This window comes from Mustela nigripes, chromosome 12, assembly GCF_022355385.1.
Source record: "Mustela nigripes isolate SB6536 chromosome 12, MUSNIG.SB6536, whole genome shotgun sequence".
NCBI lineage: Eukaryota > Metazoa > Chordata > Mammalia > Carnivora > Mustelidae > Mustela > Mustela nigripes.
The window spans coordinates 49,399,948-49,420,762 of NC_081568.1; the positions used below are offsets into that span (position 1 = coordinate 49,399,948).

Genomic DNA, 20,815 nt, shown 5'->3' on the forward strand with positions numbered 1-20,815 from the left:
CACTGGTTGTCATAAAACAGAAGTTCTTGTAGTCTCGCTTGAGAAGCTGTCAGTATAAAATAACACATAATTTCACATTTTGCAATAACAGCGCCTCTTCCTTACAGACCAGGTCCTGAGAGTAGAAAACATACAATACATCTTGGCACACAAGTGTTCAATAAAAATAATAAATTAATAAATACATAAATTACTTAAATATTTAAATAGCATTAAGGTCAGTGGCAACCTGGTCACTGGAAAACCTATAAATAAAGGAGCTGATTATTTCAGCGGCCATTTGGCATATAAATGTAAAAATACTGCAAAGACATGATCACGATCCTTTACAAAAAAGCAAATTAGGTAGCAAATAACTTTTGGGGGCCTATTCTATTCAGTCTTTAGAAAATGTTGCATAATAACGTCCACTTTCCCTTTAAGGTTTCATCCTGGCATTGGAACCTGAAAAAGAACACCAACAGTTTCTGTGAATTAGAAATGTGGCAGCAACGCCTTCTTATTTCACACAACACATGACTGGGGCAGTTGGGTTTGGGACTCCAAGTTGGAAGGGCCCAGCCTGTCCTTATGTGGTCTAGGGTTCGGTTGCCTTTGGTGTCCCCCCACCAAGGGTGCCCAGGATAAGGGTCTCACTCCTGAAGACAGCTTGCAAGCTATTCTTGCTCTGACTCTTAACCACCTTTCTCTCTCTCTCTCTCTTGTTTGCCTTCTCCAGGAAGGCAGGACCCACACCCGTTTTCCTTACCACAGTATCTCTGTACCCGGCATAGTACTCAGAACACTCTGAGCATCAAATAATATCTGTTTAATGAACAGATGTATCTTTCTGACTCTGGTGACTGTCTGCCAGGCCCCCTATCTCCCTTTTTGTCTCCCACCCTGCCCCCCCCACCACTGCCCTGCACCCGGGGACACTGAGTGTGCAGGTGTAGGCTGGCCTTTGTGGGCCTGCTCACCTAACTGCAGGACACAGATGCCCAGTTGCTCCAGGATGAGCTATAGTAGCGGTCTCGGGCTTGCACACGGATCTTGGCATCCTTATGGCACGTGACCTTGGCTGAGGTCTTGTCCACGCAGAGTCTCTCTTTCTGAAAAGGACAGAGAAGTCTTTGGCAATGCAGTCACAAGATGGGCTAGGTGTATTTCTGCAAAGCTTGATCTCCCCAAACAAGCACACCTTGGTTTTTGGGCACCACAGGTGCAATGAACAGTGGAGTGTGTAGAACGGGCGCCACCTACCGATAGAATCTCTAAATACAGGCGCAGCTTTTCTACTTCAGCCCAGAGGGAGAGATGGTTTGGTTCAGGTTTCATCTTTCTAGAACAGCTGTCTTGCCTGAAGGCCCCGTGCACACTCACCCCTGTACTAGGCCAATGGTGGGACAGAGGCATATATGCTCTAGCTGTCCCCTGGATATTCTGAAATACTATATCCTGATCCTTTTATCAGAAAACGTGCTGAAATCCAGGTATTGCTAACTTTTAGCTGTGTGACCACAGGAAGATGATCTGGGCTCTGTGTCTCAGTTTCATCCTTTATAAAAGAGGGATAGGATTTATTCCTATCTCACAGATGTGTAAAAGTTAAAGGTAACCCTCATGTAAAATCCTCAGCTAAGTCTTTAGTCAGTAGAAAGTGTTCAGTCAATATTATTTATTAATGATATAAATCTTATGTAGGGAAGATACATATCAAGATTTTAAATAATACTTAGGTAAAATCTATTCCAGAATAGCTCATATCCATACAAAAAATAATTCTCAGGGAGTGACTAAATGACTGAATTTCTACCAAATGTGAACACTATCCTGAATAAGGCCTTTATCCAGTGGTTTCTAAAACTGGGATCCCAGGAGGGTTAGGCTTTGTAAAAGTGCCTTCTGGACCTTGGGATTAGGATGCCAAGGCAGGAAAGTTTGAAAGCCACTGTCTTAGCCTATATAAGCACTAACATTCTGCTCAAAATCACTTCATGATAGGTTGGGAATTACCCGTTTGGGGTGAGACATCGCATGCATGTTCTAGCATTCATTATACTCACTAAATTGAAACAACGATGATTTGAGGTTCCTGGAGCTCAGATTTCCTACATAAGGACCAAGTCTGAGCACAAGAATTAATGACCACCCATCCTGGAGGAGGGAGCGTGGTTAGGAACATGGGATCTGTGCCCACCAGACTGGATTCCTGGTTCTGATCCTTCCCAGCAGGTTTAACTCTGGGGATGTCATTTAACCTGCCTGAGCTTCACTGTCTTCCCTGGTGCAGTGTTGGTAATAATACCGTCTGCCTTTGTAGGGTTACATGAAGGATTAAGTGAGATATCCATGTGAAACCCTTGAAGCTGTCTCGGGCCAGGAGAAAGTGCTAAGTGGGCTTCCATAAACCTCCACAAACCTGACTATGTGGCCCTGGAGTCACAGCTTACCTTCTCCCTATTGTTCTTGCCCTGGCCCTGTACGCAGAACGTCAGGGAGAAGTAGGAATGCGGGGTGCTCCAGGTGTCGGGGTAATCCCAGCTGACCTCCACATGCCGAGAATTTTGTAACGGCTTCAGCTGTAGGTTCATGGGTGGGTCCGGTTTGACTGTGGAAGAAGATAAAGCCACGCCCTTTATTTGGCTGAGGGGGCTTTGGTGTAGGGTAGCTCTGGCTTCTGATCCCACTTTCACCTTTGACCAGCCATGAGTCCGTAGAATGGTTACTTAACTTCTCTGGGCACCTGGTTGGCAGACGTGAGGCACCCCAACTGCTGGTGCTCACGCTGGTGTTCTCACCTCTTGTCCCCTCCTCTCTGGCTGAAACTGAGAGAGGCTCAGAGTCCTTCTCATCCCTGCACAAGCCGATGAGCCCCGGCAGCGGAACTATCTCAGCGTCATGCTCAGAAGAAATACCGTAGAGACAACAAGAGTCTCACATCTGGGCAAGGTGGGGAAGGACCACCCTCTCTGTGCTCAGTACCCCTCTTGACACCAAACTTGGACCTGACCTGAGCCTCTCGCTAAGGATGAGATGAGAGATTTTCCATCTCGTGCTCTTTCTGTTGTCTTTTCACGACATCTGGCGCTGACTTGCCTTGTGGCAGTTAAGCTCGATTGTCTCTATGCTCACTCATTCATTCATTCATTCGTTCAGTAAATGAGGAGTGAGCACCAGCTATGTGCCAGCTACTGGACTACGTGTGGAAGATATAGCAGCGAGTACTACAAAAGACTCTGTCCTCAGGTAGCATGCTTTTGTCTAGATGAGGGCAGGGGAGACAGTCTATGGAATGTCCAAAGCCCAAGGACCATGGTCCCTAGTAGATGCTTTTCAGATACTCTTTCTCTGTTCTTAGCACAACTGACATCTTCTTTTCTTTAGAACTCAGCCAAATATCACCTCCAAGAGACCTTTCCTGGGATCCTCTGTGAACCCAAGCCTCCCCCTACCTGCCAAGAGTGATTTCTCCACAAATGCTCGAGCAAGCTCTGTGGTTCTATGAATTTTATCTCATGAGGAACGCCCAATGGCTAAATGGCAAAGGAAGTGACAAAAGGCAAAGTCCCCATCTGCTGATTGAAAAAATAGATGTCGATTTTGGAGGGGTTTTTATTCCAATAATGAAGATTCCGCCCCACCCCCCCCAAATGCTAGAGAAAGACTGTCTGGGAATAATTACAATTAACAGAGAAGCCTTCATTCTGATTATAAATATTATGCTTGAGGGGGTCCTCCTGGATTCACCATGGAAGCTGCCTGGGCAGCAGGCAGAGGGTAGCCAAGAGCCTGCTCTTTCCAATGGGGCAGAGCTGGGTCTGAGTGGCTAGCTGTGAGGTCCGGGGCAAATTATTTAACCTGTCTGAGACTCAATTTTCTCTTCCTGAAAATGCAGAGAATAGTATCCACATTGTACTCTTTTGGGGAGTATGGAATAAAGGAGACAATGCAATGTAAACCCCTCACCTTGGTGCATGGGGCATTGGGAACATGTGACAAATGGCATTTATCCTTATGAAGCATATATAATTCAGCAAACTCACTGATGTCCCTGATGAAGAAGCTGCTGGTGTAGTTTTCATACTTGAGCTTGTGAATAGCACCCACCACAACCTCGATGGGCAGGCTCTCCTCGGCGGCAGGGCAGGCACTGCCCTCGTGACATTCCACTGTGTACTTCTTATAATCCCTGTTGTCCACTCTGACCCTCTCTGCTGAGAGCGTCACTGCTCCACACGTCACCCCTTGGGGGTCAGAGAGGCTGAAATCAAAGCAGACATTACCCCGTGTCACCCATCTGTGGTCAGTTCCCAGCGGCTGGAGTCAGACAGCCGTCAGAGGACACGAGTTCTCCAATGGGTTTGATTTCTCCTCAGGGGGTAAGAAACTGCCCTCCTTGGGAGAACAGGCTTTACCACAAGAGGCGGTACAAATATTTAGAGATAGCTTTGCATGTCCATGCCTCTGGCCTAAATGAATCCAGAAATGTTTAGATCCAGAGCCCTTCGTCAAATTTCCTTACTACAATTTTAAATGCATTTTCCCCATTGTAATGACAAAATCCATACGTGTTAATTATAAAAAAATTAAAAAGATAAAAATGCATGTAAATGAAATGTGTGTGTCTCTTTTAACCCTAATCTCACTCCCCAGATAGAAACCCTATTCATAGCTTGTTGTATCCCTACAGACCGTTGTCTCTGAATATTCAAAGCAATCATATACCCACATGTACATATGGATACACGTATATTTGGTCTATACGTACTCAGTACGATTTTATTTTTCATTAAATAAGATCCAACTATGTATATGTGTATGTGGTTTATAACCATCTCTTCCCCTTCTGAACATACGGGGAGCGCTCCAAGGTAGACCACACAGACTGGGATATCCATTTTGATGGTGTCACATTAAGCTAGAGGATAAGGCACTGGACTTTAACTTTTCCCCTGCTGATTACCAAAAACATCACAACGAGCACTGGCATTTGTGTCTCTGCACATTTGTATAAGCGTTCCCTTAGTAAGCATTTTCATTTTCAAGATGGAAAGGGGAGACCCTAGAGGTTAATGTGCTCAATTAAATGGTGGCCAGACCAGGCTAATCACCTGGGGTTTGCTCTGTCACCCCGCCTTGTTCAGGAACCTAGATGGTGAGTGAGGGAAGGCACACAGACTGCTTAACATAGGTTCCGTATCCATGGAAACTGGTTTCTTAGGGGAAGTCCAAGTGCATCGGAAAATGAACTTAGGATTACTGGTGTCGGCAGAAGGAAAGGAGTTGAGATAGCTCTGGGAAAATTTCTAGAAGCCTCAGGGTTTTGGAGTTGGCTTCAGGGCTTTCAAGATCTATGCCCCGGAGCTCTTGTTTCTATTTTCATCTCAAGGTGCAATTTAGGCACTCATTCGTAGCTTCGATGTCTCCTTTTATCCCTCCCCATGGTGCTATGAGCCTTAATGAAGCACTGCCAGGCCATCTGCATGAGTGGGTTCAAATAAGCAGAGGCTATTCTCAGGCCCCAAGAATATCCTGTTCTAACCCACACATTTGTTCAGGCGATTAGCTCAAATCTCCATGTTCTTTCCCCAATTTAGGCAGGAGGGGGTGTTGAAAAAATATAGGCTTGACTTTGTTTTCTCCCTTATCATTAACTGATAGCCCATGGCGGGGTCACCCTTACTTTCTTAATGAAATAGTTCCAGCAAAATACTGAGAAATCAACATGGTTTCACTTACCCTCTGCTGCTTTTGACACTGAATTTCAAATCAGTACTGATTGCTGTCAGCCACCAGCAGGTGAAACGTCCAGAATAATTCTTTGCCTCACATTTTAGAAAGACCTTATTTTTGGATTCTGGATTTGAAAAGAACAAAAAAATTCAATATTTGGAGGTTTTCTTTCAGATCGATTTTAGTTGTGGTGAACCACAGGCCACCGAGGGGTTCAGGAATGAAGACCTTCCATTTATTCCCTTGGAAAATGATGAACTCCCTGACAGGCAGTTCAGCAAGGACTAAGAATGTCTCAATACGTTGCTGATGCTGCAGAGTACACCATGCACTTAATATGTCAGAGGGAGGTATTCAGGTTTTCAAGGCTGCCATTCCAGGGCTGATATACACATTGGTTAATTTCCATTAGCCATTTAAAAGAACTTTAGGAAAATCACCCAGCTTCACCATGAAAATCTCTCAACATGGCATTGGGAGGGCTGATCTCCCAAAGTGTCTAAGAAACCAAAGAAGAACACAGGTGGTTCTGTAAGGGATTTGATATTAGTTGTTTCACTACACTAGTCACATCTTAATCTTTTATGTTTTTTTATTTATTCCTTATGGAGCACAAGAGAAAACTGACATTCTCTGAGCGAACGGAATTACCTTTCTGTTCCTTTAAGATATCAGTGGACCAAATTCCGTCTTCCTTTTTGTGAATCAGCAGGAGCGAATGGCTCAGAACCTTGCCTCCTTTATGACAGGTATACCGGCCAGCATCTCCAAATTCTTTGACTTGAATGGTCAGACTTTTACCGGAGCCTAAGATGTCACTGCTCTGGTCCGAGGTCCAGGTGATGTCATCTTCTTCAGGGGTATGGCAGGTGAGGACCACCATTTCTCCAGGGGCGTCCGGGTGCCAATCCAACTCTACAACATAAACTGGAGAGCACAGGGAGTGGAGAACTGGACTGTACGCTCCATGAACCCCGGCACTGGGTCTTAGGAACCCCTCTGCATTTGAACTGCAGAGCACGACCTTGCCTTGCTGAGGCAAATGCTTGCTGAGATAACTGATCTCAGGTCACTGTACCCTACTTGGGTTTAAGGTCATGAAAAGATAAGCAAAGAGTTTTATGGAGTCATTAACTGGCAATCTGTCTTTAATAATTAACCTCTGATTCCCTGGCAAGATGGGGAAGGCCTTGATGCAATCAAAAAATGCAAACAGCACAAAACTCTTTACCAAGAACTTTCCAGCATAATTTCAGTTTTGTGGAGAATATGGCAGGGCACAGCCATGTCAAGAAAACTGACCAGCACTGAGATCATGTCCCCACTAACTGGCTAGGGGATTTGGAACAAGGTAATAAATCACCACAAGCCTCAGTTTCCTCATCTGTAAAATGACAATAATAGCACCTATGTCATAGGTTTCGCTATGAGGATTAAATTAAAAAAAAAAACATGTAAATCACTTAGCATGGCACTTACCACTGTAAACTCAGTGTTGGTTATAGTTATTCACACAACAATGTTTGGTCAGATGACTGTACAGAGAAATTGCCCTAGAATTTTCCATGGACATTTGAGGATTTAGTTCCTACTACATAAAACTCAGTAATGGTATTTGTTCTATTTTTTTAAGCAATTTTACTCTCTTATGAAGTGGTTCAGTAGATACTGGTCTTCCCATGTCATAGAGGAGCATGCCAAAACCAAGAAGCTACACAAGCTTACATCCAGTTAAAGCACAAGAGCAAAATCTCAGGCCTTCTGCCTTGTTGGCTTGGCATTGGCTCTCTAACCTGAGGAATGGCCCAGTAGGGTATTTCAATGAGTGCGTCACATTCCAGCTTCATTCCTGTGTGCATCACTTACTAATGAACTAGAGTAATTTAATGCCATGGTTCCCCAAGCCTGATCACTGATCAGCAGCAGCACTAGGAAACTGCAGGAAATACAGAATCTGGGTTGTCGAATCAGGAACTTTGGGATGGGCCCGAGGGTCTGTCATTTATGCTCTCCAGACGATTTTGATGCCCTCTCAAATTGAGAGCCAGCCACACTGGTTAAGAGCCTGGATTTTGGAGTCACGTAGGTCTGAGTTTAGATTCACTCCATATCTTATACTTGCCCGTGGACTCAGGCAAGACATTCAATTCCTCTAAGCTTTGGTGTCATCATTTTCAAAATGACCAAAATTATTAGTGCTTGCTTCAGCAGGTTGAGACATGGATGATACAATCAAATTCATACAACAGCTTAATATGGTGCCCTTAAATGCTCTATAAATGGTGACTCTTATTGTTGGCATCCAGATGTAAAGCACTATGGGATATAAAGTTCTCACTTTACCTTAGAGGGATTTATAGCTACTGAATGGGTAACAAAGACATGAGGTAAAAAGCAAGTCTTTGGAAATGATTAGCTTTGCTGACATAAAACCATGTGGCACCTTTGGCTTTCTCTAGTTCTACCAGTAACTGAACAGCAAGGCTAGTTTCCTCTCACAACTAAGACTCAGAAGGCCTAGAAGACCCTCACCCAGGGGGAAGGGGACAGCAACTGCAAGAGGGAGCCTGAGGAAGGGATTCTAGAACCTAGTGCCTGGCCTCATCACCTTATCTTGCCTCCAAAGTCGTCTGCCCTCTCTTCCTCACAATCACTTCCTGGAATTTCTGTGGTTTACCAAATTAGAAGTAACTTTGGGGTTTACTATGCAAGAGCCAAGCTTCCTGAGCTCACTAAAAATCCCAGGGTTGGAAGGGATTTGGCATAATCATCTGGCTCAGGCTTTTGCCTTTACTCAAGGGAGGGTCTAAAGCTTTCAAAGCTTCCTCATGCAGAGGGGACATGGCTGGATTGTTACCTCCCCAAAATGATTAAGAATGGTGGGATAGACCAAAATTTTTTTCAGATATCCATTTTTTAGGGTGGTGCTCTTCTGACTATGCACAGATTATTTCTGGTCATCAGCTGAAATGTCTTTACTTCTAACTCATGCCTATTTCCTTCTGTGCTCCAAGCACGTAGGAAACATTGCTTTACGTCTCTCTTATAAAACCTTCTTCAAATACTTAAATGCACAGACTTTGAAGTGAGACAGAGTTGGGATCAAGTCCCTGTTCTATCCTTCCCAGGTCTGTTAAACTGGGGAAGTTAACTTAATCTCGGTAGCCTCTATTTACAACATCGGTAAAATGGGAAAGGAACAGTCCCTAATTCACACAGTTGTGAGAATTAAATGAGATACTGTGCTCAATTAATATTAACTTTCATTACCATTATACAATTACAGATGGTAATTGCCAACATTATGTTGGCTTCCATTAGAAACATTTGAAGATCTTTCAGGAACAGCTAACAACAATTAATACATTATTTATTGTGTGAGAGATAATAGAAGGATACAGGAACCCCTTTTACTAACGCCTACCTATTCTATTATTCTACTAGTAATTTTTTGATCATTGGGCTTATAAACTGGTTCTCTTGAATCACCAGACATCATTTTAAATAACCAGAACAGTCCTGGCTAACACTACTCTCCCTTCACAGGTGTTGAGTTATCCCCTGCATTCGTTAACATTCAATCATCCATGTATTAGGGGGTCCCTTTAAAATCCCTAGTTCACAGTTGGGGAAACTTAGCCTTAGAGGTGACCCAGCTCAAGGTCACCTAACGAAGAGTGGCAGAGTCAGCCTTTGAGCCCAAATCAATGTGAGCCTAAATCCTATGCTTCCCCCAAAGTGCGTGGTCAGAGGTGAGTCCTCTCCGTGCTACAGAGGGAGTGATATTGTGAGGTGGAGGGCGGATGATGGAACACAGCTCTTAATCTTCCCACATCCTTCACTTTGGAATTTTCATTGTATGACATAGTTGGGTTTTAGTAATACTCATGAAGTCCATATAGCTTTTCCTAACATAGTCTATAAAAAGTTCCTATTCTGGAATCTAATATGAAAGCCAAATGACATGGATGCCCTCAAAGGTGAAGGAATTACAGATGGCCCGCATTTTCCCAGTGATGGCACTCACTAGGAGGCCCCAAGGCCTGGTTGCCCCTTTTGGTCTGATTTCCCCCCAGGGCCTGCCTGATAAGTCTGGGCTTGGGTTTCGGGGCCACTGCAGAGAAGGAGAGCCTGGTTACCATTTTTCTCCAGTTCCCAAATGGCCATAAGGGGAGATGCCAGCAAACTCAGGGAAATCCAGGAGATGACCAGCTGCCAAGGGTGCATCTGTAGGAGGGGGAGAAACAGGAGAAGAAGGAGGGAAAGAGAAAAAAGAGGAGGGAAAATAGAAGAGATGATGTCAGTAGCTATTCAGTTGCTTTCCAACCCAATCCATTCTATGCACATTATTTTTATTTTATTTTATTTTATTTTTAGGATTTTATTTATTTATTTGACAGAGAGAGACACAGCAAGAGAGGGAACACAAGCAGGGGGAGTGGGAGAGGGATGAGCAGGCTCCCTGTGGAGCTGGGAGCCTGATGTGGGGCTCGATTCCAGGACCCTGGGATCATGACCTGAGCCGAAGGCAGAGGCTTAACCCACTGAGCCCTCCAGGTGCCCCTGTACATTGCTTTTAATCTTAACTTTTCTCTTTCCTGTCTGCACTGTCAGACAGATACGATGTGAATCACAGGAGCCCTGTGCCAGTCTCTGGGTAAGGACATCTCCAAAGAGAGAACCACAGACTGTCTGGAGCTGAAGGAGACCAACCCTCTGATAGTCTTCTTGTTTTGAAGCTGAGAAACCGGGGATCTGAGAAGGAACACGACTTGTCTGGGTCAACATTCAGCCAAGATATCCTTGGTACTTACCAGGTAAAATAGCCCTTTACCTAGTAGGTATGGGTAAGCAAGTAATGCTGGGCTAGAGTCATTAGGAGAAAATTTGGGGGCTGGATCCTGCCTTCTCGGAGCAAACACTTTCATTCAACAAATATATGATCTCTGGTCAGGGAGACCAGCCAGGGGGTGGGGGGGAGGTGGGGCCTCATAATCTGCATTTCTTAAGAGTTTCCAGGTGAAGCTGATGTTGCTGGCCCAAGGACCACACTTTGAGAACTCCTGGTTTCACCTGTGTTCAGGGCCCGCTGCTCTGAAAATCAAGATGTTCTTTGGGAGAAGCCCATAAAATATTGATATACCCACTATGAGAAGTGAAATGCATCACTTTGTGCCCCATCAGCCACCATCTCATAGTAAAACTCAATCTAGAGCAGTATCCAGGATTTGTGCCAATAATTCAAATGTGAAAATTGTGCCCTACTTCTGAATTAGGTACAGATGATTATTATTTAATTTCATTCTGAAACACCTCCATCTGTCCCAGAAAGCACCAGTGTTCTCTGAGCTGGACACGGGCTCTGAGACCACTGAGTAAATCATACGAAGAATAAGACTCAAAAGTTTTGGTCAAATATCTTAAAAATGAGCATCCCTTGGCTGGAGTGATTGAATATTGACAAATCATGGCTTTGTTAGGACCGCTGCTAACCTAGGGGAACCTTGCCATGCACTTTATTCCCTTAGATTACAAAAGTTGTGAGTGGCAGAGATGGGACTAGATCCGGCCTTCCTGTCGAGACCACGCCCTGTCCCCGCAGCTTTCACAGGCATGTCTAATAATCTAGTTCAGGTTACGACTGTGCCAACACACCGGTTGCCACAGGGCATCAGTTAGGACATTCACAGGCTTGGAGTCAAGCCGATGTGGCCTTGAATCTGGTTCCTCCTCTCGCTAGTTGTGTGATGTTGCTCAAATGATCTCGGAGCCTCAGTCTCCTCATCTATAAAATGGACATGATACCCATCTCAGAGGGTTGTTGAGACAATGCAACAAGATGACATATTGGTGAAGGCGACCAATAACATGTCAGCTTGCACCAAGGGGAAGAGACAAAGGAAAAATTTGATATGTCTGTTTTGTATACAACGGTAGGGAAATGCCCTGAAGGTATTGCAATTACACAGGCTTGTAAAGCCCAGATGCCGGCACCCTGGGAAGGGAAATAAGAGATTCCTGGCATCTGCTGGTGATTCTTTTGCTCTATCTTAAGGCTGGGGTTTTCCCTTTGCCTCTGCGTCCACCACTTCCTCCTAGGGCCTTAGATGTGTTTGAGAATTTCAGGTCAACTGCACCTCAGGGTCTAGGGAGCCCTGGTGATGATTTTAAGAAACAACCTGCATTTTAGTATCACCCACATTTTAAGCCATGGAACCCGGGGAATCCAAAAAGGGGGCAGCATAGTTACCATGTCACTCTCCAGATCAGTGGATACCCAATACCAGAGAGCTATACTCTGCAGCCCACGTTTCACTGGCACGCTAAATTTGAGAGTCTTGAGGATTAAATATTTTTCCATGTAATCTTGTAAGTTTTCTAAATGCTTGAAATCCTTGTATACAGAACACAGGGGCCCCAGGTCCTCTGATATGGTTACACTCCCTAATGCTGGTGCCAACACGGACATGCCAATGACACTTGGGTGGGCATTTCTTTTCCAAGTTTTATCTCGCTTGTTACTTTTTAATTTAAAAAGAATTATGATTAAAAAATTAAAAGACAAAAAAAAAAAAGAAAGAAAAAAAATTAAAAGACATAGTCTTCAAAGGACCTCAGTTCCAGAACTAGGCAGACCTGCACTGGCAGCCCAGCTCTGCCACTGATGAGTTGTGGGACTCTAGGCAAGACTCTTGACTTCTTTAAGCCTCACACTCCACCTATAAAGTGGGCATCCTGTTGTGGTGAGGACTTAGTGAAAGAATTCAGGTAAGGTATCCGGCAGAGTGCCCAGAAGTCAGGACTCTTGCTTGCTTGGTTATATGCTCTCCCTGAGTCCCATTCATAGCACTTAATACAACTGCAATACATACATACATATATAACAATTTAATACAGTTCTTTATGCTTGTCTTCCCTGCCACACTGAGCTCTCTGATGGGAGGGTTAATGTCTTTCTTATTCCATAACATACCTACCCCCAGAGTTTAGCATTAGTATTTTAGCACAGAGGAATTTCATTAATTATTAGAAGAATGAATGAATGTAAAGAAACCATAAAATCTCAGACAAACCATAAAATCTCAGACCCCAGTAAAAGGAACACTAAGAGGTAGTCCAAATTCTTTCAAATATCTTGAAATTCCTTATTTGAAAAAAAGTGGACCATCAGCTGGGGTTTGGTAAGCTCTTGGTTAAAATATTTTAACTTGATTGTTATTTTTTTTTTTAAACCTGAAAATTGTTGCACACAATTTACCTGGGTGACTATAAAGCACTAGTACAGTATAATCTTTTTTTTTTCCCCTCTTCACCGATTTAAAAACACTTTAGGAAGTACTTTTAAACAATGCAGTTGTTTTTTATTTTTAAAGTAGCACCAAAGTTAGTAAATCCAAAAAAATCTTAACAACCCAGCTGTTACTCTGGTTGACTGTCCCAATTGACTATTGAACCCAACACAAATAGGGAGCAAGGATGCTCAACATCTTCCAGTTATGAGGTGTAAGTACGAATTCAATTGTTTACTGAATTCATTCTGACTTAATGAATGAACAGCTTTTTAAAAAGTTTACAGTACTAAGGAAAGCACCACTCATGTTATACAATTTAACTGATGGGCATTAATATTGATAAACATTCTTTTATGTACATACCACTTTAAAATAAGACAAAATAAACCTTTCTATAAAATGCACATTCATTCACAGAACTAGGTGTACAATTATTATTAGTTGACTTCTAAAATGAATACTTTCTACATCAGTCCACAAAGTACTAACTTTGCGCTCATGTCCCCAGAGGTAAGTCACCAGGACTGCCTCCAGAAATCCCCCCAACTCCACAATGCCAGGCTCAGGGGGAGCATTCAGAAGGTGCCACCCCTGGCCAGCCTGTGAGTCTGAGGGTCTGCAGAAGGGTGTCAGGGCTAAGGAAATTCTTACCTTGCTTCTGGCTAGGCAGCAGGGTTCGCTGGGTCTGAAGCTGTTGTTTCTTCTTCTGCTGCTGCTACTGTTACTGGAGCTTATATATCTGACTCCTACCAAGCTTTCTGATGGTAACTTAAACTAGAAACTGACTTGTTCAAGTTGCAACACTGAAAACAACTCTCAAAACCTTCTAGGGGAATTTCAAGAAGTTCCTTTTTTTTTTCCCCCATGTGTATCAATAATGCTGAGGGAACACAGGCATCAAAATCCCAGGTAATCAACTACGAGGAAATGAATTTTGGGTGGGGAAAAAGGAAGAAGATGGGATGCTCACTTCTTTGGACTGACATCATGGTCAATATACTTAGAGCCTGAAGCAGGAAGTCACCCTGGGCTCCACAGACTGGAGAAGGAAGGTCAAGGAAAGATCACACAGGAGGCCAGGTTCAGGTCAAGATCAGGCAATTGTCCTCCAGAGGGTCCAAAAGCAAACCTACGGTTCTCCTAAAGTCAAAGAACATGAGACGAAAGGCAAATGATTTAGTATAGTTGACATCCCCCTCCACTACATTATTCCTTTAACATCTGGATTTTAGAAACATACCATTATCACCTACTGTGGCTTCATGCACACACACAGCCCTTTTCATTCATACTGGCACAGCCCTGGGAAGATGATAAAAGTGTGTGTATTACTAATCAGACACCAATATGTAGGGGTACAGCCCATGCTCATTGGTGCTTGCTCACGGACAGGTGGGGGCAGAAAGTGAAATATCCACAATCAGGCATATAGACAATGATGCCACACTCAAGGCACACAACCTTGGGCACCTAGACTATAACCTCACACTCTTGCACACATAACTACAGCCCTAGAAGCTCTATACAAACGCACAGAATTAGCAGAATTAGAAATTCCTAGCGGAATTTAACATTGGGGGGGGGGGTGAAAGGTGAACACAGTGTTAGACACCCTCACGCAGACTGCGCACGAAGAGGGAATAAACACCTATACCAAGAACACCTACACCGAGAACGAGCGCCCAGACGCGGGCCGTACCCAGAGCCGCCGACAGAGGGCGCGCTCCTGCGAGGTGGTGCCGGACCAGAACCCTGGGACCCAGCAGGGCACTCCCGCCGCTGACATCTCCGTTACCGCGCGCGGCCCCTCGTCCCCGCGGTGTTGGGAAGTTCCTGGGGTCCCGCCGAGTTTCAGAAGGGCGCAGATTCCCATGCTAACTTTCTCTGTAGTTTCTGCGGGCGGGAGAGCTGGAAACCCGGGCGAGAGCGGCGGAGCTTCCCAACCGCACACTTCCTCCGCCTGTCCCATCCAGAGAGGGCGGGCGCTGCTGACTCGGCAGTCCCACTGGTTATCCCACCTGGTGCTCCGGCTGGGCGGAGACCCGAGACCGCTCAGAGCGCCCTCTCCCATCTCCTCTGCCGTGTGGGCTTCAAGTGAAGCAGAGGGTCTCCTCAACTTAAGAAAGCGAGGCTTCCTGTATCTAAGACAAGACGTATGTAGATATGAACAAAGTAAGTTGCACTGTATTTCGGTTGTATAATACCGTGTGTGTGTGTGTGTGTGTGTGTGTGTGTGTGTGTCCGAGTGCACTTTTGCTTTTTACGATGGGCACCTCTGAGGAATATAGCTAGACCATGATGGGGAAGGGACCTTTCCGCAGATCGATTTTCCTTGTCACATGATACACATATACACTCACACACATACGTAGATTAAAAATATGTATCAGCTGGCCAGAGTTCTTTCTGTAAAAACATATTTATTACCCCCAACAAATCATCAGAGATTACTGAATGGAAAACTTATTCTAAAACTGGCCTGAGTAACTTTCAGTAACTCATGTATAGTGGCTGCATTACTGTAGGTGAGCCCTTTTGTGACCTTCCACAAGTATGTACACACACACATACACGCACAGATGTATAAATCAGACAAATTAGACAAAAACATTTGACCAATGTGTTCATAAAAACATCTCCAAAATGTAAGAAAAAAACTGGTTTGGACATAAAAATGAAAGTAAAAATAATGTGCTAGTTATGGAAAAGAAACTTCAAAGTAAGCACCCCCCCTTTCCACTCAGATTGCAGGACGGGTCCTGCGTGGAAAGTGTAGGGCCACTACTCTTCACCTACACCATGGACAAGTAGTGGCAGGTGTTTAAGAGCAGGGACTCTGGTGTTAGAGACCTGAATTCCAGCCCCTACGATGCATCTTCCTTCTCTAAGGCTCCGTCCCCACACCTGTAAAATGGGTTTAATCATAGTACCTGATCTTCGGTTTGTTGAGAGATTAAATGAGGTCAGATGTAGTGCACTTAGCACAGCATCCTGGCTAAGTGCTTGATAAATGGCAGCTTTATCAACCGATTTATTTATCCTGCCTGTCCCAGGAAGACTTTTGGTAGCTTGCTAGGGGACATAGAAGTTGAGTGACAGAATTAACGCGAGGAGCCAGAAATAGAGCTCCTGATGGTCATCAAGCCAGGAAACCCGGAGGCTCCAGCTGAGCCCCTCATTTGGCTCTGAGCATCCAGATAGCCAGGATGAGAAACATGAACCCGCACTTGCCCCACAGGACCAATTTTTTTATTTAAGATTTTATTTGTTTATTTGATATAGAGAGAGAGAACACAAGCCCCGGGAGCGGTAGGCAGAGGGAGGGGGAGAAGCAGACTCCCTGCCACGCACAGAGCCCCACATGGGGCCCCATAGGAGGATTTTGATGAATCCAGTTTATCCACAGAGAAAGTTGTTCTTTCAGGCAATAAAGAATTCAGGTTCTCAGGCCCTACCTTCAGAGATTATTAGTAGATCAGGGGTGGGGCTCAGGAACCAGCCCTTTAGCAAGCTTGCAGGTGATTCTGATGTGGGGGCCGTGGCCCACACTTTGAAACACTCTGCCCAACTCCAGAAACAGTGTTGGCTGTTCTATCTCCAGATATTCCCAAGGCCCGCCAGCACACTTGTAACACCCTTGTAATGTCAGCCAGACTTGGTTTGTCCTGATTTCACAGAAGAGGTTTGTCACCTTGTCCCGCTTTACAATCCACACCCTGGCCCCAAGCAAAGGGAACCCAGAGATCACAGCTGTGATCTGCCTGTGGTTCTTCCTGTGGGAAAGTAAGGTCCACTGACTAATAGCAGGCGCCCTGAGCTCTAAGATGAAGAGGATCCCCCTAGAAACCGAAAATAACTTGAAGAATTTTTTGACCACAATTTTTTTTTTTTTAAAGAAGAATGCTCTGAGCTTCTAATGCAAGTTTCAAATAAAGGGGAAGCCACATATGCTTCTTAAAATTAAAATGTTAAAAAAATTACATAAGCAAGACATATATGCGTGCTACCTTAAAAACTTCAAGCAATACAAATATATATAGAATAAAACGTTGAAACCCTGGTTCACATTGCTGGCAGAGGTCACCATTGCCAATATTTTGGTGTATATCCTTCTGGAGTCTACTCCCGACTCTTTTCTATGTATATATATCTATCTGGCTATAGAAATGGGATCATACTATACACATTTTTCTTTAGATTGCTCTTACAACAGTGTATTTTGTGTCTCTTTGTTTTTTGTGTCTTGCTAGAGGTCTTCTAGAATATTCTGTCTGGATCAATGAAGGTGATTTAAACTTTACTCTCCAGCAAGCTTCTCTCAATCTCCTAAAATAGCTTTGCAATTCCAGGCATTAATCCACACAGAATAGCATTTCAGATCTCATTTAAGATACCATTTTTGTCTTGTGTGTCTCTCTTAGGAGTAAAGAATTTGTCCCAGAAGACCCCATATTCTTCTCATCTCCCTGGTCACCTATAAACTGATCCCTGAGAAGGAGAGTGGGCTTACAATGAAAGTCAGGTTTTAGATAAGTTGGGTTTGCCCTGAGCTGGAGAGGATCAGTATCCCTGAGGAATGGATATTCCAACTAGGTGGAAACTGATGTGGGAAACAAAGGCAGAAGAAGAATTACTGAGTTTCCTTACTACCTATAGCCCACTGAGAAATCCTTGAAATGGGCAGGATGACGTACCTCAAGGAACTCAGCTGCCTCGATGTTAACAACTTCACTAAGGGCAAGACGCAATCTTAGCCCAACCCCCAGGAGCCTGTAAGTATACTTTAACGTATGATCCTGGGGTCCTGGGATCAAGCCCTGCACTGGGGCTCCTTGTTCATCAGGGAGTCTGCTTCTCCCTCTCCCTCTGCCTGCCACTCCCTTCGCTTGTGCTCTCTCAATCTCTTGCTCTCTCTCTCAAATAAAGAAATAAAATCTTTAGAAATGTTTTAAAAAAACATAAAAATTTCTTTGGAAACTTCTTTTATCTCTACCCTCTCCCCACCTAAGGTACATGTTGGCAATCATCCTCAAGCATATGACCCAGTGATATACATCTGCAGGGTCTCATGACTAAGGCTTTATTAGACAGTAATAAATTATATTTTCCCAACAACAGCTAGCTCCCTCAAGATCCTGGAAAACTTGCTTCCAAAATTCCTTAGAGACTTAGACTCTCCCTAAGCACCACCCCCCCAGCTTGAAAGTACATAATGGGCCACTAGAGTAATGCGCCCAGTGCAGCTCTCTCTGCCTGCGTGACTTGTCCTCATGCTTTAATAAAACCACTTTTTTGTACCAAAGTTGTCTCAAGAATTCTTTCTCGTCTGTCGACTTCAAACCCTAAGGTCCTTCCTACATCAGAAACCAGGTAGTCAAATATATCTGTTAGGTGAGCCCAAGTGGTTAGGGCTGTCTTCAAAGTGAAGAAATACAATTATGTAGCTATCACTCAAGTCCAAAAGTTCTTCTCCCAAATGATTACTTGCTTTTGAAGGGACACTTCTAGTTCAGGGGCATGGGAAGTAGCTCCCACCTGTGTGGAAGATGTGTGCTTTTAAGAAAAAAGACTGGTAGGGGTTTTGGGGAGGGGAAGAAAGACAAAAAGAGAAAAGACTCGGGGTTCTATGGTCAAAATTTTAACAGTGACTTTACTGAGTGGCATGAGTGTAGATGATTTTTATTTTCTTCCTTATGATTTCCTAAATTCTCCAAAATGCCTATCATGAACTTGGATTACTTTTCTATTCAGAAAAAATGCCATTCAGAAAAGACACAAACGAAACACAGAAAAAAGGTAGAATACGCAGTGGTTTGGAATTTGCGTTCTAGAACCAGGCAGCCCTAGGTTAGCTCCTGATCCACATTTATTTCATACAATTGAAGGCGTTCCTGGGATGAAAGTTGCTACATCACTGCCGAAGGGCTAGACTTTTCTGAGGGGTGATGGAGGGGCCTCAGTTGTGTGTGGTGTTTCCTGGAGGCAGGGGACAGCCTGAAGTAATCTCATGGAATTTCTCAAGTATCCTTCAAATATATGTTTTTGTTCTGATGCTTTGTAAAAGACCCCAAATGTCAGCTTCTCTTTTAGAGGGGCTGAGATGTTTTCGTCAGCCTCTTCCCCTTCAACAGTGAGTCTGGTCACATTTCTAGAAAGTCATCCTTTCCATCTGGGCCTGCGCTCTGAAGGCAGTGGGTCAGATGTCATCACGGCTGAAGTTCATCACCCCTGTGGGCTTCTTTGCCTGCTAGACGGGACTGACTCCACGCCACTCCCCTTTGTCACGGGTGTTTTCATTTGCATATGCAAATCTTTTTCTCTTCCTTTTAAAGTGCAATTTTATGTTAATCTCAGTGAAAGGAATGGGTGTGCCGGCAACCCAAGGAAGTGGGTGTGTCCTGCCCTAGAATTGCTGATGTGTTTAAATGCTTCTGTTAGAAAGAGGTGGGAACCATTGGTCTGGTACTGCTGTCACTTAAGACAAGAAGAACGAGGCAGGCGGGGTCCACCGTGGAGAGGGCAAGCTTCTGGAGTGAAGTACTATCACGTACCGACTCATGGCCCCTTTCCACATCAACTCAAACCAAAAGATGATTATTATATATCCCCCTCCCCCCAAATGTAGGGTAAATTGTTAAATCATCATTCAGTAAAGCATGTTTCTGCTGCTGGAATTCCTTGGAGCATGGAATTCTCTAGACAGGAAATGATTGACCAAAAATCAGGGCCTGAGATTGGGAGCATGGTCCACTGTGACTGTTGATTTGGGACTCATATGAGTCTATGTTCATTCCTCCTTTCATTAGGAACTTACATTCATCTGGGCTTTTATTGTTTCTTGCTCTGGAAATCTGCCCTGGAAGGTATTTATTGTCCCTGGTCTGATGTCCTGTCACTCTCTCTCCAAGTTTTGGGCTTTAAAAATCCTATCTACTTATTAATCTACCTTTATTTATTTTTGATGGTGCTTTAAAAAATAACTCATGCCCCTTGTAAAAAGAAATCAAATAGGACAAAGGTTATTGAGTGTTATTAAGTCCGTCTTCTTTAGGTGCCTTCAGGACTCCCCAGTGTGAAAATTGTTTATACCACGGATCCCAGGGGGGCTGTCCAAACTTACCCTTCACATCTGGTGATGATCTTTCAGTCTTTTTACCTGAATATGTAACAACCAAATAGAAACAATTTTATTTATGTTTTTGAAGAGGTGAGAAATGTTCCTTTAGATGATGGGAGACCGTGGGAGATAGAATTGTATGACTTCAGCACGGCCTCCAACAGGCTCCACTCATTTTGGGGAGAGAGGCATAAAGTTAAATAATGCCAAGGTAAAAGCAAGGCTAGGTCCTGAGCAGTTAGTCATCAAGCTGATTTATTCCTAAGGCATTGTCGTGTTTGTGGCGTAAGCACCAGTGATGATGAAATGCCACCCTGTAGTCTCTGGGAAGCCAGAGAAATTCAGCCGAAAGGAAAAGCAGCATCCTCGGTCCTGGCAAGCAAGAAGCAGCACCGCAAACAGACCCGGTCGTTGACTGGTGTTCGTTTCAGTCTTCATTCTGTTCTGCCAGATGGATGATCTTAGGCAAATTCCTTCAACTTTCTGAACCCCAGTGTCCTCATCTGAGGAAGAGGGACCAGTGGTAGTACCAGCCTCAGAGAGCAGATAGAAGGATCAAATTACATTTTGCATAGAAGTTGGATCACTAGATGGCAACTCTTTTTTTTTTTTTTTTTTAAGATTTTATTTATTTGACAGAGACAGAGATCACAAGTAGGCAGAGAGGCAGGCAGAGAGAGGAAGGGAAGCC

The 20,815-nt window shown here is 44.1% G+C and overlaps 1 protein-coding gene across 1 annotated transcript; it reads right to left on the reverse strand.

Moving 5' to 3' along the window:
* Window positions 1–222: 222 nt before the first annotated feature.
* IL12B (interleukin 12B) lies at window positions 223–13,743 on the reverse strand. The gene is made up of 8 exons (XM_059416547.1): window positions 13,659–13,743; window positions 9,855–9,942; window positions 6,367–6,642; window positions 5,722–5,839; window positions 4,026–4,243; window positions 2,433–2,590; window positions 960–1,091; window positions 223–444 (listed from the first exon to the last, which is right to left on the reverse strand). Exons 2-7 carry the CDS (start codon window positions 9,940–9,942, stop codon window positions 960–962), a joined length of 990 nt encoding a protein of 329 aa, XP_059272530.1. The 5' UTR covers window positions 13,659–13,743; the 3' UTR covers window positions 223–444.
* Between the last annotated feature and the right edge of the window lie 7,072 nt (window positions 13,744–20,815).